Consider the following 21,116-nt stretch of genomic DNA (forward strand, 5'->3'; position numbering starts at 1 on the left):
CTGTTCGCTGCCTAGCTGAAGGGTCTTCTGTTTCTTACAGGCTCGTCTCTATAGCCTGCAGTCAGACCCAGCGACCTACTGCAATGAACCAGACGGTGAGGGTGGGCTCACAGGGCAGGGAGGCCAACGGAGAGGGCATCTGGGCTGTGCTCCCTGTTTGTCTCTGGTCGCAGTGGCCAGGCATCCCCTGTGTAGAGGGACCAGAGCGGGGCTAGTGTGTACCTTGGGTACGATGGGATGGGTTGAAGGTCCCTTTTCCTCCCTGAACTCTGGCTGTCTTTATACCTGTCAGCAGAGGTTTTGATGCTCCCCTTCATCCTCAGTTCTCCTTTGTCCTCAGTTCAGGCTTTCTCCCAGCCCTGCTGCCCTGCCCGTTTGCTAAACCCCTCTGGCACAGCAAGCCCCAGGCCAGGAACAGGAGATCAGAATGAGTCTAACCTCCAGCCTGGCCCAGACCTCCAGAAACCTGCTGTTAGAAGAGGGAAACAGGAAACTGAATAAAAAGCGAAGATAGTTGATTTGGAGTGACTGCTTCCGTAGAATGATGGGGGCAGTGGGAAGCCAGAGGGCTGGTGCCCGGCCCGCCTGGGAACCAAGGGTGCGACTCTTGAATTGAGGTTTTAGGTGAATTGATAGTAAACTAATTTTACCTTTGGATGTAGGGAATGGGTGTTGAAGCATGGCAACAGGACATGTGAAGGCTTAGAAAGAGCAGGGCGGGCCTCAGCACACAGGAAGGCTGGAGTAAGGGTGCCTGTGAGGGAGCGAAGGTGGTCAGAGCCGCCGTGGGAGCCAGGTTGGAATACTTTGGGTGCCAGACTAAGCCGTTTGAATTTTGTCCTAAAATGCTCAAGGTAGTGCTTCTTAATCTTTTTTAAGTCACAAAGACCTTTCAAAATCTGTTAAAAATGACAAGTTCTCTCTCCACAAAATTTTATATACAAAATGGGAATTCTCTGACCCTTTGAAGCCCATCTTTGGGCCCTAGCTTTAAAAGCCTTCCTGTAGAGAACTACTGAAGGGTTTTGAGGCCTGAGGCGATCAGAGTTTACATTTTATAAAAGAGCCTTGGGCAGTGTTGTGAAGGATGAACTGGAGAAAGAGACAGAAGAGGGAAGACCAGTTATGAGGCTTGGTAGCTGTCCTCACATCCGAGATAGGGCCAGGACCCAGGCAGTGGCAGGAGGAAGGAAGAGGAAAATGTGCATATGAGAGGCACTGAGGCAGTAGAATACAGAGTAACTGGGTCAGGAGGCATCTAGCAGGGTCCCCAGGTTCCCAGTGATCACTGGGTGGGTCAGGTTGGGCAGGGAAGCAAATGAGTTGGGTTTGCAGCACCTGTGCAGGTAGACGTGTCCAGGGGATGCTTAGATCCCTGGATCTGGAGGGTTCGACAAGAAAGCAGTGACTCCCAGAGTCAGACACTGGATTGGTCACATGAGGGAGGACAGAGAAGTAGCCATTGGAAATGGCAACGTGGGTCACGGTGACCTGAGAGCAGCTGTTTCAAAGGAGATTCAGCGACCAAGTGCAGTGGGCTAAAGAGGAGCAGGCGTGGCAGGGGATGGAATCTGCAGGGCCTCCTGGAGGTCACTTAGGTGCTGTGCCCTGGTATCACAGGGCCCACCCACTCCATCACCCTGCTTTACCCCTTACCTTGGGCCAAATGGGTTTGAAAAAAACCTTAAGCTTTCCTCATTGTTCGTTTCCAGGCTTATGTGTGTCTTCTGTAGGCCCAATGTTCTTTCCCCAGTTCTAGGGAACTGACCATCAGTGTCTATCCCTCTACAGGGCCCCCGGAATTGTTTGACGCCTGGCTTTCCCAGTTCTGCTTGGAAGAGAAGAAGGGGGAGATCTCAGAGCTCCTTGTAGGCAGCCCCTCCATCCGGGCCCTCTACACCAAGATGGTGAGGGCCCAGCCAGCAGGACCTCAGCCAGCTCCCAGCTTGAGGGGTTGGGAGGTGGCAGGGATGTGTCCAGAGCCAATTTAGAGTCATCTGGCTTAGAGAGCAATGGGAAACCTTATAGAGCCAAACCAGCCAGGTCCTGAGCCAAGAGTCTGCATGGGGGAAACTGATTTGCCAGGTTTCTGGCCATCATGGTGAGAAATGGAAGGCTGGCAAAGCCTTATGGAGTGTCTTTTCTCTCTCCTGGGCCAAGTTAGGCCAGGACGGTAGTAGGGGTGAGGTGTAGGGTGGAGTGTTCTAACAATCATTGCTCAGTCTCTTACATGTCTGAAACCCAGAGTGGCTAGGAACTGGCTGGTAAGGCTGGGGATACAGAGCCCTCATAACCACTCCAGAAGTCTCATTTCTGCTGTCCCTTCCTTTCAGGTGCCAGCAGCTGTTTCCCATTCAGAATTCTGGCATCGGTATTTCTATAAAGTTCATCAACTAGAGCAGGTATGCTGGCCTCGCCTGGGGAGGTACTCCACTTAGGCGGGAGGGAAGTGGGCTGGGTTTTGTTGATGAAAGAAGGGGATATGGTGCCAGGAGTTCTGCGGTCGGTACCAGGGTGTGGGAAGAGAGCGCTCTGACTGCTTCTGGCCGTCTGCTCCCCCACATTCAGGAGCAGGCTCGGAGGGATGCCCTGAAACAGCGCGCTGAACAAAGCATCTCTGAGGAGCCTGGATGGGACGAGGAAGAAGGTAAGAAGTAGTGAGAGGTGGCGGGCAGGTCACAGGTCCTGGCTGTGGGGGACTGTCTGAGCCATTTTCTCGGAAGCCTGGAGAGACAGGGCACCCCGGAGAAGGGTAAGGAATGTGTGCCGTGTGTGCAGGCTGAGGACAGGCTAGGCTGCAAGGAGATGTTTCCCAGACTGGTTGGATCCCAGGGATACTTATTGAAATTCCAGAGCTTTTTAGCTCCCTTTGCAAGATTCTATGGCCAAACATCAGAGAGAGTCAGAGAGAGGGACAGACAGGAACAGACAGACAGGAATGGAGAGAGCTGAGAAGCATCAATCATCAGTTTTTTGTTGCGACACCTTAGTTGTTCATTGATTGCTTTCTCATATGTGCCTTGACCACGGGCCTTCAGCAAACCGAGTAACTCTTGCTCGAGCCAGCGACCTTGGGTCCAAGCTGGTGAGCTTTGCTCAAACCAGATGAGCCCGCGCTCAAGCTAGCAACCTCAGGGTCTTGAACCTGGATTCTCCGCATCCCAGTCTGACGCTCTATCTATTGCGCCACTTCCTGGTCAGGCCAAACTTTTTTTTTTTTTTTTTTTACAGAGACAGAGAGAGAGTCAGAGAGAGGGATAGATAGGGACAGATAGACAGGAACAGAGAGAGAGATGAGAAGCATCAATCATCGTTTTTCGTTGAGGCACCTTAGTTGTTCATTGATTGCTTTCTCATATGCGCCTGACTGCGGGCCTTCAGCAGACCGAGTAACCCCTTGCTCAAGCCAGCAACCTTGGGTCCAAGCTGGTGAGCTTTTGCTCAAACCAGATGAGCCCGCGCTCAAGCTGGTAACCTCGGGGTCTCGAACCTGTGTCTTCGGCATCCCAGTTCGACGCTTTATCCACTGTGCCACCGCCTAGTCAGGCCCAAACATATTTTTAAGGAACTCCTATAATGTTAATGCCCAGCCAGTATTGCAGGGGTTGGGAACCTATGGCTCGTGAGCCAGATGTGGCTCTTTTGATGGCTGCATCTGGCTCACAGACAGTTTTTTTTTTTTTTTTTTTTGTATTTTTCTGAAGCTGGAAACGGGGAAAGACAGTCAGACAGACTCCCGCATGCGCCCGACCGGGATCCACCCGGCACGCCCACCAGGGGGCGATGCTCTGCCCACCAGGGGGCGATGCTCTGCCCCTCCGGGGCGTCGCTCTGCCGCGACCAGGGCCACTTGAGCGCCTGGGGCAGAGGCCAAGGAGCCATCCCCAGCGCCCGGGCCATCTTTGCTCCAATGGAGCCTTGGCTGCGGGAGGGGAAGAGAGAGACAGAGAGGAATGAGGGGGGTGGGGTGGAGAAGCAAATGGGCGCTTCTCCTATGTGCCCTGGCCGGGAATCGAACCCGGGTCCCCCACACGCCAGGCCGACGCTCTACCGCTGAGCCAACCGGCCAGGGCCCAGACAAATTTTTAATAAAAAAAGTAATGTTAAAAATATAAAACATTCTCATGTGTTACAATCCATTTCCTACCACTCATGTTCATGGTTGTGGGTGACTGGAGCCAATCACAGCTGTCCTCCAGAACAACACCGAATTTTTATTGGATAATGCGTAATGTACATGGGTTGTTGTATGGCTCTCATGGAATTACATTTTAAAATATGTGGTGTTCATGGCTCTCTCAGCCAAAAAGGTTCCCGATCCCTGCAATATTGGGAACCGCCGGCTTAGAGGGAGCTGAGGATCCTCTATGGCAGCTTGGCTTAGGACAGTGTGCTGGAGCCACCTGAATGATACAATATTAACACGTTTATTAAGTGCTTATGTTATATGTGCAACCTGTAATGAGAGCTTTATGTGTATGGTCATTACCACAACTTCATTATCCCCCTTTTATGAATGAGACAGGTAAGTTAAAGAAAAGCTAAGTGCCTTGCCCAAGATCATATACCTATGATGTCGCCGAGTCTGACCTGAACCCAAAACTGACTGTATGACAAGTCTCGGCTTTCTAACCTGTGATACCATCTTGGGCTGTGTTTCTGGAAGGCAAGTGCCCACTAGGTATGTGCTAGGCCTCAAGGGCAGGAGAGACTGACAGGGAGTATTTGCAGAAGAACCCGATGGAAGGGCTGAGGAAACTGGCACCCTTCAGTCTTGATCAAAGTAAACTTTGGAGGAGCCTGAGGCCCGTCTTCAGAGACCTCCACGGTTGTCTTGGGGCTGACCAGGGCACATTGCCTGCTTTCCTGCTTTTCTCTCTACAGAGGAGCTTGTTAGCATTTCACCCACATCTCCAAAAGGGGCAGAAGTTCCTGTGGCCAAAACTTCCACATCCCTTGAAGGAGAACCTGGCCCCCAGAACCCCTATGAAGAGAATCTGGTGAATCCAGTCGAACCTCCAACAGAGGTGACCCCGTCAGAGAGCAGCGAGAGTATCTCCCTCGTGACACAGATTGCCAAACCTGCCACCATACTTGAGGCACCATTGCTGCCCAAGGACCTGTCCCAAAAGCTTCTAGAGGCATCTTTGGAGGAACAGAGCCTGGCTGTGGATGCGGGCGAGACTGGACCCCCGCCCCCCACTCAGTCCAAGCCCCACACCCCTGCTGGCCGCCCCAGCGGCCCAGAGCCCAGGCCTCCAGCCAGAGTAGAGACTCTCAAAGAGGAGGTGCTCACAGACTTACGGGTGTTTGAGCTGAACTCGGACAGTGGGAAGTCTACACCCTCCAACAATGGAAAGAAAGGTAAGTCAAGGCCAAGCCACACAGGGAGTGTGTGGGGCAGGGCAGGGGAGAGTGGACACCTCACAAGGCAGGCTGTCTCCTGGTGTCTTGAGAGGAACCTAAGAGCAGATGTCCTTCAATTGTGATACTGACTGATGATGGTGATGACAGCTGCTATATATGGTTATTACCATATTCCATCAATTCTAAAATGCACTGATTCTTAGAAATAAGAATGTATATCACAATTGTTGGGTCTTAGAAGCAACAAAATAAGGTTTATGTCAGGTCCTGTGCTCTTTGTAACATTACCTTTAATTTCTCACATCTTTTTTTTTTTTTTGTATTTTTTCTGAAGCTAGAAACGGGGAGAGACAGTCAGACTCCTGCATGCGCCCGACCGGGATCCACCCGGCACGCCCACAAGGGGGCGATGCTCTGCCCGTCCGGGGTGTCACTCTGCAGCGACCAGAGCCACTTGAGCGCGTGGGGCAGAGGCCAAGGAGCCATCCCCAGTGCCCGGGCCATCTTTGCTCCAGTGGAGCCTTTGCTGTGGGAGGGGAAGAGAGAGACAGAGAGGAAGGAGAGGGGGAGGGATGGAGAAGCAGATGGGCGCTTCTCCTGTGTGCCCTGGCCGGAAATCGAACCCGGGACCTCTGCACGCCAGGCCAACGCTCTACCACTGAGCCAACCGGCCAGGGCCTAATTTCTCACATCTTAAAACCCAATGAGCTCAGTATTACTGCCATTACTTTACAGGTGAAAAAAATGAGGCTCAGAAATGTTAGCAACTTACTCAAATTCACATGGCCAGGGTAGCAAGTCCAGATTTAGACCCAGGTCTGTCTGACTTGAAGCCCTTGAAGCCCACACCCTTAACCACCTACTACACTGAACTGATTTCTATCCTTTTTTAAAATTTTATTTATTGATTTGAGAAAGGGAGAAATACTGATTTGTTGTTCCACTTATTTATGCATTCATTGGTTGATTCTTGTATGTGCCCTGACTGGGGATTGAACCTGCAACCTTGGCATATTGGGATGATACGCTAACTGAGCTACCTGGCCAGGGCTGATTTCTATCCTTTTGGATAATTTTTTTTTTTTTTTCTTTTCATTTTTCTGAAGCTGGAAATAGGGAGAGACAGTCAGACAGACTCCCGCATGCGCCCGACCGGGATCCACCCGGCACACCCACCAGGGGCGAAGCTCTGCCCACCAGGGGGCGATGCTCTGCCCATCCTGGGCGTCGCCATGTTGCGACCAGAGCCACTCTAGCGCCTGGGGCAGAGGCCACAGAGCCATCCCCAGCGCCCGGGCCATCTTTGCTCCTATGGAGCCTTGGCTGCGGGAGGGGACGAGAGAGACAGAGAGGAAGGCGTGGCGGAGGGGTGGAGAAGCAAATGGGCGCTTCTCCTGTGTGCCCTGGCCGGGAATCGAACCCGGGTCCTCCGCACGCTAGGCCGACGCTCTACCGCTGAGCCAACCGGCCAGGGCTTTTGGATAATTTTTATTATTTTTATTTTTCCATTGAGTTGAGAGAGAAAGAGGAGGGGAAGGAAGAGAAAGAGAGAGAGAAGTATCAACTTGTTCCATTTAGTTGTGCAGTCATTGGTTGCTTCTCATATGTGCCCTGACTGGGAATCGAACCTGCGACTTTTTTTTTTTTTTTTTTTTAATATTTTATTTATTGATTTTTTAGAGAGAGAGGAGAGGAGTGAGAGAGAGAAACAGAGAGAGAGAGAAGGGGGAGGAGCAGGAAGCATCAACTCCCATATGTGCCTTGACCAGGCAAGCCCAAGGTTTCGAACCGGTGACCTCAGTGTTCCAGGCCAACGCATTATCCCACTGCGCCACCACAGGTCAGGCTTCGAACCTGTGACTTTTGTGTGCTGGGACAACATTGTATCTACTGAGACACCTGGCCAGGGCCTCCTTTTGGATAATCTAACAATATCCTGGGGTGGGTATTCCTGTGGTACTGATTGATTTCAAGATTCTTCTTTCCTGGAAAACCTTAGCAAAGTCATTTAGCTTTCCTACGCCTTCATTAATTATTATTGTGAAATATATAAACAAAATGTACATGTACAGTTTAAAGAAGAATAAAGTTAACTCATGAGCCAGTTTAAGTAGCTTTAGTTTATTACATATATAATGGAATTTTATTCTGGAGACTCTTGACTTTATGTCAAGGGGAACCTCTCTAACTCCTGAAATTAAAAGACAATGGTAGCTCTATTGTCGATTGTTTTGTCAGATCCAAAATACCCCTCTAGAGAGCTGATTGTCAGCAAGACTTTCCCTTAACTCCTCACTCACATGCACCTTGTCTTTGCCAACACTTGGTACCAGTCAGCCACGAAGCTTCCCCAGCTGGTGGGTGCTGGCCTGTTGGCACAGTGAGGGACTGGTTTGCTGCGGTGGGTGGGAAACGGTCCCTGCCACACCCTACCCTGCTCCCTGATGGGCACTACAGGGTTCCTAGTTTCCAACACAGTGCTTGCCTTCTGGCTCTAGTTCAGTGAGGTCATCCATTGAGCTCCTGCCTATTCTTTATGAGACACTGAGGGGGGAGGGGCAAAAGCTGCAGTCTTTATGATGAAGCATGAAGCAGCATGGGACAGACTTGGTACTGGAGAAGGTCAAAGAAAGAAGGAACCTCGGGGCGTCGATGAGAGTTTCACCAAGGAGACATGTTGTATAGGAGAGTTAGAGAGTTTGGGGCAGGTGCAGGGAAGAGGTCCAGGCTGAGTGGGCTGCAAAGTCCGTATAGCAGAGGGCATGGGGCACACTGAAGAGGCGGTGACCAAAGCCCACTCTTCTGTATTGTCTCGTAGGAGAGGGAGAAACAAGAAGGGTGGATGGATTGGTTCAGAAGTAGAACTTAAGAACTTAAAAAAAAAACCCTTAAGAACTTAAGCTTAATTTAGGAAGTTGGACTTAGGGCCACAAGGCAGCAGGAACGCCACTGCTTGCATGTGTTATATACCCAAACTGTACTAAGAGTCGTACATGCAGACACCGAGGGCTTAGGATCTGGAGTTCTGACAGTTCTGGGTGGAAATCCCAACTTTGCTTCTAAGCCATGTAACTTCAGAGAAATTACTGGTCTCTAAACCTCCATTTACGATCAGGGAAGAAGTTTGAGTCGAGCCCTACTTTGGAGAACTGAAGATGATAAGAGGTCCTATTCTCTGAGTGCTTTCTGTATGTCTATAAAGCTCTGTGCTAAGTGCTTAATATGCATAATCACTCAATCTTCACAAAAGCCTTGTGAGATCTGTGCAAAATGGGGGAAACTGTTAAGAAACAGGTCAAGCCTGACCTGTGGTGGCGCAGTGGATAAAGCGTCAACCTGGAAATACTGAGGTTGCCGGTTCGAAACCCTGGGCTTGCCTGGTCAAGGCACATATGGGAGTTGATGCTTCCAGCTCCTCCCCACTTCTCTCTCTCTGTCTCTCTCTTCTCTGTCTCTCTCTCTCCCTCTCTCTCTCTCCTCTCTAAAAATGAATAAATAAAAATTAAAAAAAAAAAAAGAATTATTTCGTGTAAAAAAAAAAAAAAAGAAACAGGTCAAGCCTGACCAGGCGGTGGCGCAGTGGATAGAGCATCAGACTGGGATGTGGAGGACCCAGGTTCGAGACCCCGAGGTCGCCAGCTTGAGTGCGGGCTCATCTGGTTTGAGCAAAGCTCACCAGCTTGGACCCAAGGTCGCTGGCTTGAGCAAGGGGTTATTTGGTCTGCTGAAGGCCCACGGTCAAGGCACAGATGAGAAAGCAATCAATGAACAACTAAGGTGTCGCAACGAAAAACTGATGATTGATGCTCTCATCTCTTTCCGTTCCTGTCTGTCTGTCCCTATCTATCCCTCTCTCTGATTCTGTCTCTGTAAAAAAAAAAAAAAAGAAAAAAGAAACAGGTCAAGCACCTAACCAATAAGTATTTAGAAAAGTATGAAATAGTCTGTTAGGAGATAAGAAGCGGATGGACCCAGCAAATAGTGTGGGGTTGCTGAATGGCTAGGACTAAGGGCCCGTTGCCCGTTTGAGGTAGTGGTCAGGAATTTTGAGACACCATTTGTCCAGGCACTTTCAGTTGCTCAGGTGCAGGTACAGGGCAGGTGGGGGGCTGGATTTAACCAGGGTTCAAGTTTAGCCAGATGAAATCAGTGGAGCAAAAGAAGAGAGTTCAAGTATATACAAGAAGTGATCAGAGTGACGGCTTATGGAATCTCAGCCGGGTAAGGAAGGGAATAACAGTGAAACATTTGGAGGGTTAGAGAATTATAGGTTCCATTTGGAATCAGAATAGAGAGCGTGTCCAGAAAAAATGAGGAGTGGGTGGAAGAGACTGGACAAAGTGAGATTATGAGCCCTGGCTGGATGGCTCGGTTGGTTAGAGCATTATCCTGAAGCGCAGAGGTTGCCGGTTTGATCCCTGGGCAGGGCACATACAGAAACAGACTGATGTTCCTATCTCTCTCTCCTTTCTTCTCTTGCTAAAATCAATAAATTTGAAAAAAAAAAAAAAAAGAGAAATTATGAGAAGATGTTAAAGTTCTTAACTGCTCTGTTCTCTCCCTGATGCTCTCGGGGATTCATGGAAGGAGGCACTGAGGAGTTGATGCAGAGGACCCGCCAGAAGTAGTTGTAGTCAGTGGGGGGAATCCATGGTCTTGGACGAGGGTAGGAGAGTGAGAACAGAGTAGAAGGAGTAAATCTATTTTTATTTTCTTTTGTATTTTTCTGAAGTGTGAGGCAGGGAGGCAGTCAGACAGACTCCTGCATGAGCCCAACTGGAATCCACCTGGCACGCCCACCAGGGGGCAATGCTCGGCCCCTCTGGCCATTGCTCTGCTGCAACCAGAGCCATTCTAGCACCTAAGGTGGAGGCTATGGTGCCGTCCTCAGTGCCTGGGGCCAACTTTGCTCCAATGGAGCCTTGGCTGCAGGAGGGGAAGAGAGAGACAGAGAGGAAGGAGAGGGGGAGGGGTGGAGAAGCAGATGGGCGCTTCTCCTGTGTGCCCTGGCCGGGACTTGAACCCGGGACTCCTGCACACCAGGCCGATGCTCTACTACTGAGCCAACTGGCCAGGGCTAGAAGGAGTAAATCTTAAAAGGAAGAATAGAAGCTTCTTCAGTCTAATGTAACTGTACCATTTCGGCGCCTTCTATGAAGGAATGGAAGCTTAGAGACAGAGTGACTCACTCCTGTTCATTTCCTAAGATGACATGAGGGGGACTTGGTCTCTGGGTGCAGCAGTCTCCTGGGTTCTAGCCACAGGGTCTCCCCAGGTCTCAGAGCAGTCCTCATTGCAGAGCATTTCCCCCTGAGCTTAGTAAACAAAAACCAGAAAAACTCCATCATGAAGTCTGAAATTATTATTGCATAGGTGACTTTTCTACCATATGCACAGTGTAAAGGAGATCTTAGAATTGTCCTTGTGACAGGACAGGGTGGGGAGATTGGGAAGATGGCAGAGCCCAGATTTATGTCTCTGCTGCCCAAAGCCTTCATTTCCTTATCCATAAATCAGGACTGTAAATCCCCCCTCCCTGAGGGTGGCTATGCAGCGCTCCACAAAGTTTAGCTGGTCCACTGTTTGCTACCCTGGAAGGGTCTGCCCTCGCATTTAAGCCTGAAGAAGAGTTTCAAATCCCTACAGGGCAACCTGAGGTTAGGGAAAGCTGTCATGGCCACCGTCACAGCTCTGAAGTGACGCATCATCCAGGAGTTTGGCGTCCACACCGCAGGAAGCCTACACTGTCAGACAGCCAAGTGCATGCCACCAAAGTGTCCTGAAAGCACAGGAATGTGCTTTCAATGTGGAGTCAGAAAAACTGGGTCTTGGTTGCAGATCTGTCCTGACTAGCTGTGGGACCATTTGTTTATATGTTACAGGCACTTGACACTGAAACCTCTAACAGTAACACTGTTGTGTATCAGACTGCAGGCTCTGGTCTACACAGAATCATCCAGGTACCCGCAGAATTCTGGGCCACCACCTAGATCTGCTGAGTCAGAGTGAGGGGGGTGGGGAAGCAGGAGTCGGCATTCTGATAAGCTCCTCCAGTGGTTCTTTGCAGACGGAGTGGTATTATCCTTATTTTATAAATAGACTAAAGCTCAGAATAGCTTCTCGAGACTGCAATAGTAGGTACAAGAATAGGGATTCGCCCTGGCCGGTTGGCTCAGCGGTAGAGCGTTGGCCTGGCGTGCGGGGGACCCGGGTTCGATTCCCGGCCAGTGCACATAGGAGAAGCGCCCATTGCTTCTCCACCCCTACCCCCTCCTTCCTCTCTGTCTCTCTCTTCCCCTCCCGCAGCCAGGGCTCCATTGGAGCAAAGATGGCCCGGGCGCTGGGGATGGCTCCTTGGCCTTTGCCCCAGGTGCTAGAGTGGCTCTGGTCTCGGCAGAGCGTCGCCCCCTGGTGGGTGGGCCGGATGGATCCCGGTCGGGCGCATGCGGGAGTCTGTCTGACTGTCTCTCCCTGTTTCCAGCTTCAGAAAAGTTTAAAAAAAAGTAAAAAAATAAAATAAATAAAAGTCCTTTAAATTCATAAAAAAAAAAAAAAGAATAGGGATTCCACCCAGATCTGTTTGGTTTCAGAGACCATGGTCTTACCACACTGCTTATAGTTGACTAGGTAGCTAGGAAGAGGACAGTGAAACCCGATATGAGGAATGTCGGGCAGGGCTTGGGGGTGCTCAGAGCCTAGGCACCTGGTGAGGTCTACACTTTTTTAAAGTACTTTTAAAAAAAGATTACAAAGTAGCCTGACCTGTGGTGGCGCAGTGGGATAAAGCGTCGAACTGGAAATGCTGAGGTCGCCAGTTCGAAACCCTGGCTTGCCTGGTCAAGGCACATATGAGAGTTGATGCTTCCAGCTCCTCCCCTCTTCTCTCTTTCTGTCTCTCCTCTCTCTCTCTCTCTCTCTCTCTCTCTCCCTCTCCTCTCTAAAATGAATAAATTAAAAAAAAAAAAGATTACAAAGTAATATATATTCCTTTCGAGGTGGGGGGAAGAAAAATCACCCCGTGACCTCATTACCTAGAGATAACTATTATTTTTGTGAACTTCCTGTTCGTCTTTTCTGTGCGGGCATGCATCTGCGAGCATATTTCTAAAATGGACTCTTGCCGTATATACTTTTATTTTTTACAGGAACTTTTGTTGTAGTTTTATTTATTTATTAAGATTTTATTTATTGATTTTAGAGAGAGAGAGGAAGGCAGTGGGGAGGATTGGGAAGCAGCAACCCATTGCTTCTCATATGTGCCTTGACTGGGCAAGCCTGGGGTTTTGAACAGGTGACCTCAGCATACCAGGTCAACACTTTATCCATTGCGCCACCACACATCAGGCGTATAGTTTTTTCCCTTTTTTTTTTCTTCAGATAGATAGATAGATAGATAGATAGATAGATATAGATGTGGAACTTTTTTTTTTTTTTTTTACAGAGACAGAGTCAAAGAGAGGGACAGACAGACAGGAATGGAGAGAGATGAGAAGCATCAACTATCAGTTTTTTTCGTTGTGACATCTTAGTTGTTCATTGATTGCCCTCTCATATGTGCCTTGACCGGGGGGGGGGAGGGGGGTTACAGCAGACCGAATGACCCCTTGCTCGCGCCAGTGACCTTGGGCTCAAGCCGGTGAGCCTTGCTCAAACCAGATGAGCCTGTGCTCAAGCTGGTGACCTCGGGGTCTCGAACCTGGGTCCTCCGCATCCCAGTCCGATGCTCTATCCACTGCGCCACCGACTGGTCAGGCAGTTTTTTTCCTAGTAATAACTTTCAAGGTACATTTAAAAAATATTGCCTGTCATAACCAAATATGAAATTTAGAACAGTGATTGTCAAACTTGAGCAGGTTATCAGCTCCTAGAACAAGAGTGGGTAAACCTTTTCTGTATAGGGCCAGATCACAAATATTTCAGACTTCTTGGGGAATGCAGTCTCAGTCCCAGCTATTCCACTGTGCTTTTGTAGCCTCAAAGCAGCCATAGGCAGTGTGTACACAAATGGCCGTGGCTGTGTGCCAAAATTTTATTTCCAAATACAGGTGATAGGGTGAATTTGGTCTATGGGCCATTGTTTGCCAAGTCCTGGTTGAGAGAAAGGGTCCATGACTATCTACTGAATACAAGCGTGTGTTCTAGGCACCTGGAGTATATGAGAAAATAAAAGATCCTGCTGGCCCTTGGGGTGCTCTCATCCTAGCTCCTGTATTGTTAGACAGTAAATATTAAATCTGATGCTATATGCTAGAAAGCAATAAAACAATGGAAAAAAAAGAACTAGAGCAGAGAGGGATAGGTTGCAGTTTAAAAGAATGATTAGGGCCTGACCAGGCGGTGGCGCAGTGGATAGAGCATCGGACTGGGATGTGGAGGACCCAGGTTCGAGACCCCGAGGTCGCCAGCTTGAGTGCGGGCTCATCTGGTTTGAGTACACCAGCTTGGACCCAAGGTTGCTGGCTCAAGCAAGGGGTTACTCAGTCTGTTGAAGGCCCATGGTCAAGGCACATATGAGAAAGCAATCAATGAACAACTAAGGTGTCTCAACGAAAAACTGATGGTTGATGCTTCTCATCTCTCTCTGTTCCTGTCTGTCCCTATCTATCCCGCTCTCTCTCTCTCTGTCTCTGTAAAGAAAAAGAATGATTAGGGAAAGCCATACTTAGGTGGTGACTTTTGAGCAAAGGTGTGAAGGAAGGAAGGGAGGAAGTTGGCCTGTAGATATCTAGGAGTTCCAGGTACAGAGATCAGCCCAGGCAAAGGCCCTAAAATGGAAATGTGCCCAGTGTGTTTCAGGAGTAGCAGCAGCGTAGGTAAAATGGAGTGAATGAAGAGAAAGAGGTTCATTATTTATTTCTTCTTTTGTGGCTCCCAGGGAACCTCTGGACCACTATTCAGTAACTTGCTTTTCCTCACTTAATAGTATAGTTTAATACTACTTGTCATGCATATAAATGTTCTATAGCCTAACCTTTAAAAGCCACATGGTGGAAAAAAAAGAAGAAAAAAATAATAATAAAAGCCACATAGTGCCCCTGGCTGGGTAGCTTGGTTGGTTGGATTGTCACCCCAATACACCAAGGTTGCAGGTTCAGTCCCCAGTCAGGGCATATTCAGGAATCAACCAGTGAATGCATGGATAGGTGGAACAGCAGATCAGTGTTTCCCTCTCTCTGTATCCCCACTCCCTTCCTCTCTTTCTAAAATCAATGAATTAAATTTTTTTTAAATTTACCCCTTACTATTAAAAAAAAGAAAGCCACCTGATGTTCCATTGCATCATTACACCATTTATGTCTGTGACTCCCTTATCTGTGGCTCTCAGGTGGCTAAGTTTTCATCACTGTGGCAGCGCTACAGTGATCATTCTTTAACATTATTTTATTTATTTATTTTTTAAATTTATTCATTTTAGAGAGGAGAGAGAAAGGGAGAGAGAGAGACACAGAGAGGGAGAGAGAGACAGAGAGAGAAGGTGGGGAGGAGCTGGAAGCATCAACTCCCATATGTGCCTTGACCAGGCAAGCGCAGGGTTTCGAACCGGCAACCTCAGCATTTCCAGGTCGACGCTTTATCCACTGCGCCACCACAGGTCAGGCTACAGTGATCATTCTTTTGGGTAACTTTTTACTGTCATCAGCCCCAGCTACAACCTCTTCATATACCCCTTGCTGACTTTGACCCTGGGGATTGTGGTTCCAGGCTCAAGTACGGACATCAGCGAGGACTGGGAGAAGGACTTTGACTTGGACATGACTGAAGAAGAAGTGCAGATGGCACTTTCCAAAGTGGATGCCTCGGGTGAGGTGAGTGGGCCACAGGGAAGCAAGCCCAGTGACCGCAGGGTCTGAGGCCTCGCCCCGCCAAGCCCAGCTGTCCCCTCGGTGGATCCCTGTGCCTCTCTGAGGTGCAGGCTGCAGGAAAGAAAGCTGGGCCCTGAGCAGTGGTCATCTGCAGGCTCTGCTTACCCTCTGTTCCAGAATGGATGAGTGGGAGAGTTCCTGACATTAGCTCTGTGTCAGAATCACCAAGGAACTATTAAAAAACACAGATGCCAAACCTTGCTCCAGATCTTCTGACTCATGGGCTCCCAGTGTGGGACCTGAGCAGATTTCTAGCTTTGGAGACAAAAGACAATGTGATCTAGGGCTAATCACTTGAGTGTCTATTTTCTCATCTAAAACATGAAATCAAGCATTATAAGCTTATAAGTTGTAATAGATGATGCACATAGACACATTAGGCTCAGTGCCTGGGCACATGGGAGCACTAGCAGGTATTACTGAAACCACCACAAGACCCAGGCCAGTTATGAGCTCAGAGACCTATTACCCATCCTTCACTACCTCTCAAAATTAAGAGGGGATCGTTTTGAATTAGAGGCTGGGAAAAAAAAACTCTTATGACTGATAAGCAACAGGACTGAGGTTCCAGCCCAGACATATGATTCAAGTCAGTGCTACTTCCACTGTCACACGAGAACCGCTTGATTCCTTCCACCATGTGGCTCATGAACCTGTTAAGAGGGAGCAGCTGCCTGACCTGTGGTGGCACAGTGGATAAAGCATCGACCTGGAAATGCTGAGGTTGTGGGTTCAAAACCCTGGGCTTGCCTGGTCAAGGCACATATGGGAGTTGATGCTTCCTGCTCCTCCCTCCCCCTTCTCTCTCTCTCTCTCACTCTCTCTCCTCTCTAAAAAATTAATAAAAGAAAAAAAAAATTTTTAAAAAAAGAGGGAGCAGCTGAGGTACAGGAAGGGCCTCAGTTTTCATGTGGGGAAACCGAAGCCTGAGAGGAGGTAGACACCAATGCGAGAGCACTTTGTACCTGTGACCTCACTATACCCCAGGCAGAGTAGGCCCGTGGTGCCCTGTCATGTCACGGGGGCTTCATGGCTCTTGTGTCTTTGCAGCCCTCTTTTAAAATCTGACTTACAGTATCTCGGAGCAGAGTTACTCTAACCTGTCACAGACTGCAGCTGGGGACTAGGGTACCGGAGCTCCTAGTGAAGACTGTGAGAGCTCCTCTAGTCCAGGGCCAGGCTCAGGTTCTCTGCCTCTCTGAGCCATCTTCTTATCTGTATAGCAGGAGACAAGTTTTCCTTAAGGAATTGACTGACTTGGTTCTTGTGGGCAGGGCGTTCCCCTTGTAGAGTCCAGTGTTGGTTGGTGGGAGCATTTCCTTTGGGTTTGGAATGGTGAGAGCAACCTTAGGGCCACAGACCCGTTCCTGAAGACGAGTGGTTTGCTCTCATGGGCAGTGTATGGCCCAGAGTAGTGGGGGAGTTTGTGGGAGGGCTATCTGAAAATAGAGGCATCAAGGGGAGCTTGGGTCTGGGCTTGACCTAAAGGAGTAAATTTGTGTTTGTACTCTGCATTGTCCCCTCCCATCTGCAGCTGGAAGATGTCGAATGGGAGGACTGGGAATGAGGGGGGCCAGGGCGCGCAGCTCTCCTCCCGCAGCACCTCCCGTTTCCCTTGATCGTCTGAGCCCAGCTCTGGAAGACACTGACCAAGAATGTCCCCCAGACGGCCTGTCAACCAGAGCTCTAGGCACAGACTCTGGATTGCTCCTTACTGGCCCTGTGGGCCTCTGCTTACATCTGGGAAGGGGCGTACAAAATCCAAACCAAGAACTCTGACTTGTGCCAATCATAGGATGACCTAAGGGGGAGGAAACCTACCCCCTCACCAGAAGAGCCTACATTTCTCTGCTAAATACCCACTGTTCCTGGGGACTACTGCTGGGAGGGATAGCTCCATCCCTTCTGCCTGTGTGGACAGAAGCTAAATCACCAGTCTCTTGGAAGAAGCCAAGTCAACACACGGCCCACCCATAAGCAGATAAGGAAGACCATGCCACCTGCCATGGGCTAGACAGGGATGGCAAACACCTTTTGGTTCCTATCCATTGGGTCAGCTACATTTGACTTTGGGAAATTAGCCTCTCTTGGGAATCTCCCCTTCCCAGGCAGTTTCCATTCCTGGAAAGGTTCCCTGTGGTTCAGAATCTAGAGACCAAATCTTGAGTTCCCACCTCCTTTTATCCAGTCCAGGCTGGTATGTCCCCAACGCCTTTCCCAGGGCTTCTTCATGTCAGATGCACCCAAGTCCTTAGCCCAGCTGTGCCACCTGCAAGACTCTGCTCTTGCTTGTCTTCCCCTCCCCAAGAAGGGAGGGGCCACTTCAGGCCCTTCTGTGCGTTGCCTGGCGGGATACCTAACCCAGCCAGCTACCAACCTCGATTCACCTGGACCATAGGACACGAGCCAGCTCCCAGCAGTACAGAGCAGTGATCAAAGCTAAGTACTTAGCCCTGGTAAGCCCAGTTTCGCTGCCTCAGCCCTCTGCTCACTGAAGGGATATGCTGGGGTGAATTCTTCAGACTTGCGTCAGGCTTCTGAAAAAGCTCTTCCTGAAGGCAGACCAGTGCTTGTGGCTCTTACCCTCCACGCTGATACAGCTGCACCTCTCTTGGGGGCATGAGGGACTGCAGGAATCCCTGGGGACCCTGGTGCTTCACGATGCTGCTCCCGTGATTCTTGTACATAGTCTGGTGTGTTTATTGATTTAATGGGATCGGGCAGGGATGCCAAGAGAGTGGTGGTCACTTCCACTGCAGACCTTCAGTGAGGGGGTGGGACAGAGAATGTGGAGTGTTTGTGATGGGATGGGGTTTTTCTCTTTGTAATTATTTCTTTAGTTTAATCTTTTGGTTGTTTGTGCAATATTATATATTTTAAATTATAATGCATCTCCCCAGAGTATTTTGTAGCTGGGAAAAGAAAAAAAAAAAAAGATTCTAACTGCTGTTAGTTTTGTAATTAAAAAAGAAAGAAAAAAGAAACTTTGTCCTGAACCTTTTCCAGACTTGCCTTTAACAGCATTAAAGAGATTCAACAGAAGCTGGAAGGTGTCTGGGGGTCTGTTCTTGTCTCCCAGGGCAAGTGCCCTGGAGACAGGGCAGGGCACACACAAGGTGCAGAGTGACTTCTTGCTTGGATCCTGGAGGGGGGGGGGGCTTAAGGGGGTGGCCTGGGTCCTGAAGAAGTGCCTTGTCCTCATCTCAGACTCAGCTTGGCCTTTGGGATGAGGAAGGGTCAGGCCCCCCAACAGCCTTTCACCAAGACAAGGAGTCAAGAGGCCAAGGCTTCTGCTTTTATTTGGAAAGGAAATTGCTACAACAGTGGCTCCAGTTACTCTTGCTCATTGTTCTCTCCTCCCCCCTATGTGTATGTTTCTGGGGTCTAATTTAATTAACTTTAGTTAAAAACCCGTGTGAAAATCATTTGTGAGCCATAATAAAAGGGAAGTCTGGAGGCCCTCTGGTTCCATGAAGATCTTTAAAGGGGCCTAACCTGTGGTGGCACAGTGGATAAAGCATCAACCTGGAAATGCTGAGGTCGCCGGTTCAAAACTCTGGGCTTGCCTGGTCAAGGCACATATGGGAGTTGATGCTTCCAGCTCCTCCTCACCCCTTCTCTCTCTCTCTCTCTCTCTCTCTCTCTCTCTCTCTCCCCCCTCTCCTCTCTAAAATGAATAAATAAAAAAATAAATAAATAAATAAAAGATCTTTAAAGGGAAAGAGAAGGAAGTCTGGGGAGGGTGTAGGTAAGTTTTAGGATAAGTAAACTTAAAGTATAAAATATATATCACCATTTTAGAAGTGGGTTTTGGGTTTGCTTTCTCCCCCTGCTTTATTGGGGAGGACTTGCCATTGCTTTTATGAAGTGCTTGCTAGCCATGGATGCCAACTAACTTCTTCGATTGAAGGCCGGAGGATCATGTCTGGTTCCAGGAGCTGCTTGAGCAAGTCCTGGCATTCAGCCGAGATGCCCAGATGAGTGGGGAAGGACACCCCCCTTTGCTGCTGCCACAGCATCTTGGGAATGTCTGTGTCATCAAAAGGTAGGCTGGCACAGAGCATGACGTAGAGGACGACGCCCATGCTCCAGACATCACCCTTCTTACTATCGTGAGGAATACCCCGCAGCACCTCAGGGGCGGCGTAGGCTGTGCTGCCGCAGAAGGTCTGGCTCAGCTCTCGGCGTGACTTGGGCAACACCTTGGCGAAGCCAAAGTCGGTCAGCTTCAGGTTGAAGCCCTGCAACAAGGCGTTCTCACACTTGAGATCCCGGTGGGCCACGCCACAGCCGTGGCAGTAGTGGATGGCCTCAACCATCTGACGGAAGAGGGCCTTCGCCTGACTCTCGGGCAGTGGCCCCCCATTCAGCACGCAGTCAAAGACATCCCCTCCCTCAGCCAGCTCCATTACCAGGTAGATTTTACCATCGGCAGACTCCAGCATCTCGTACACCTGGATGATGTTCTTGTGGTCCAGCGTACGGACAATCTGGAGCTCCCGAGGCAGGAATCTCTGGATAAATTCTGAGGAAACAAGGGGAAAAGAGATGGGGTATCCAGTCTAAAAGGGCCCAACTCCTGTCTCCTGCCTCCCACCATCTGCCTGCCCACCCACCTGCTCTCCATGTCTGGGTCTGGTGCCTTCTAATTACAATGTCAAGTTCCTTTTAAAGGTTTTAAATGTCTAGATGCTTGGGCAGTGCAAAGAATATTCACCTTAGTTGTGTAGTTAATACGTTATTCAAAGGACCTATACCCTGTCAACCTCAGGGACTGTTGTGAGCAGCCTGTGAGACCCCGGATATTCAAGTTCTTGGGGGGCCTTTAGAAAAGCCATTGAATCAGTTACGAAGCCTGATGTCCAACAGTGTGGAGAACCAGCTCTCACCCCTGCCTCCTGACCCACAGTTCTTGCCATGAGCCCAGTTTTTTTCCCCATCCCTACCTGCCTGCACACCAGCTCCTACCCTCTGGTAGCCCTGGTCATGGCCTCTCTGCCAATCTTGTTTCTGTAGATGAGCTTGGGTTCTGCCCTTAACTACCCTTTACCTCCTGCCACTTTAATCTTATGTTTTGGAAGGTGTGATATTCCTGGACTCCCAGCATCCCTCTGTTCCCAGTGACCTCCAGAACTGCAACAGAACCACTATCTTGCTTTCCTTGGTTTCAGACTAAAGGGGAGAAGGAATGATTCTGACTGGAAGAAGCCCTCACCCACCTCGGCCAGCCCTCCCTTCCTCTAGAGGGGCCACAGCTCACCTTCTGGCCCTCTCATCTTGTCTATAATTTTAATTGCCACCTTTCTTTGGTGTTTTTTGGAAAATGCTTCTTTGACTTTTGAGTAAGTCCCTTCCCCAATGGTCTTGCCCAACTGATACCCATTGGAGAGCAGAAAGTCCTCCATGCTGCCCGGCGCCTCCTTCCTATCACCCTCCCAGCTCATGCTGCCTCTGTGAGGCAGCTCTGCTCCACCATCCCCCGTGGCCGGGTCCTTTCCCCCCCAAGGACTTCATCCACAATAGCCCTCAGCGCTAGAGCATTCTCCGTCTGGACACAGCAGCCGCAAGTGGTGGGGAGGGAGAGGACCAGACATTTTAAAACTCCAGCCCAATTATGATGTAAATGTTGTGTGACCCTTGGCCAAAATGGGTAGTACCCCTACCTGCCCTCACCAGCACTACCACCAAACCCAGCACGGGTTAAGTCATCACCGCGCCCCCACTCCCAAGCCAGACAGTGAGTTGCAGCCCAGCCTGGTGTGGAGGGGCGCTTCGGGGTGTCCAGGATGCCAGGCTCCTTTTCGTGGACGCTGCCTCACGCCTGGTGGTTGTCGCCACCTGTGCCCCCATTGAGCTGCTGGGGGTCAGCGCCGCCCAGTCTGAAGT

The 21,116-nt window shown here is 49.7% G+C and overlaps 2 protein-coding genes across 3 annotated transcripts in view; one reads left to right on the forward strand and one right to left on the reverse strand.

Annotated features, from left to right (window-relative positions):
- BSDC1 (BSD domain containing 1) overlaps window positions 1-18,272 on the forward strand; it is a 30,029-nt gene extending 11,757 nt beyond the window's left edge. For both annotated transcript variants that reach the window (XM_066269783.1, XM_066269784.1), the window contains exons 5-11: window positions 41-95; window positions 1,792-1,907; window positions 2,334-2,402; window positions 2,569-2,647; window positions 4,885-5,364; window positions 15,070-15,173; window positions 16,765-18,272. In XM_066269783.1, the coding sequence (XP_066125880.1) occupies window positions 41-95; window positions 1,792-1,907; window positions 2,334-2,402; window positions 2,569-2,647; window positions 4,885-5,364; window positions 15,070-15,173; window positions 16,765-16,797 (936 nt within the window). In that variant the 3' untranslated portion in view covers window positions 16,798-18,272. The remainder of the gene's footprint in view (window positions 1-40; window positions 96-1,791; window positions 1,908-2,333; window positions 2,403-2,568; window positions 2,648-4,884; window positions 5,365-15,069; window positions 15,174-16,764) is intronic.
- Window positions 18,273-19,015: 743 nt separating this feature from the next.
- Window positions 19,016-20,972, reverse strand: TSSK3 (testis specific serine kinase 3). The gene is made up of 2 exons (XM_066265094.1): window positions 20,491-20,972; window positions 19,016-19,755 (listed from the first exon to the last, which is right to left on the reverse strand). Exons 1-2 carry the CDS (start codon window positions 20,672-20,674, stop codon window positions 19,091-19,093), a joined length of 849 nt encoding a protein of 282 aa, XP_066121191.1. The 5' UTR covers window positions 20,675-20,972; the 3' UTR covers window positions 19,016-19,090.
- Between the last annotated feature and the right edge of the window lie 144 nt (window positions 20,973-21,116).

The sequence above is a fragment of the Saccopteryx bilineata genome, chromosome 3 (genome assembly GCF_036850765.1).
Source record: "Saccopteryx bilineata isolate mSacBil1 chromosome 3, mSacBil1_pri_phased_curated, whole genome shotgun sequence".
Taxonomy (NCBI): domain Eukaryota; kingdom Metazoa; phylum Chordata; class Mammalia; order Chiroptera; family Emballonuridae; genus Saccopteryx; species Saccopteryx bilineata.

What these genes read in the sequence shown, in the direction of transcription:
- TSSK3 (XM_066265094.1), bottom strand. Translation starts at nt 20,674, where the DNA reads ATGAGCTGGGAGGGTGATAGGAAGGAGGCGCCGGGCAGCATGGAGGAC. An exon ending in CAAGATGAGAGGGCCAGAAG is followed by an intron (nt 19,756 to 20,490) that starts GTGAGCTGTGGC and finishes TTGTTTCCTCAG; the next exon opens with AATTTATCCAGAGATTCCTG.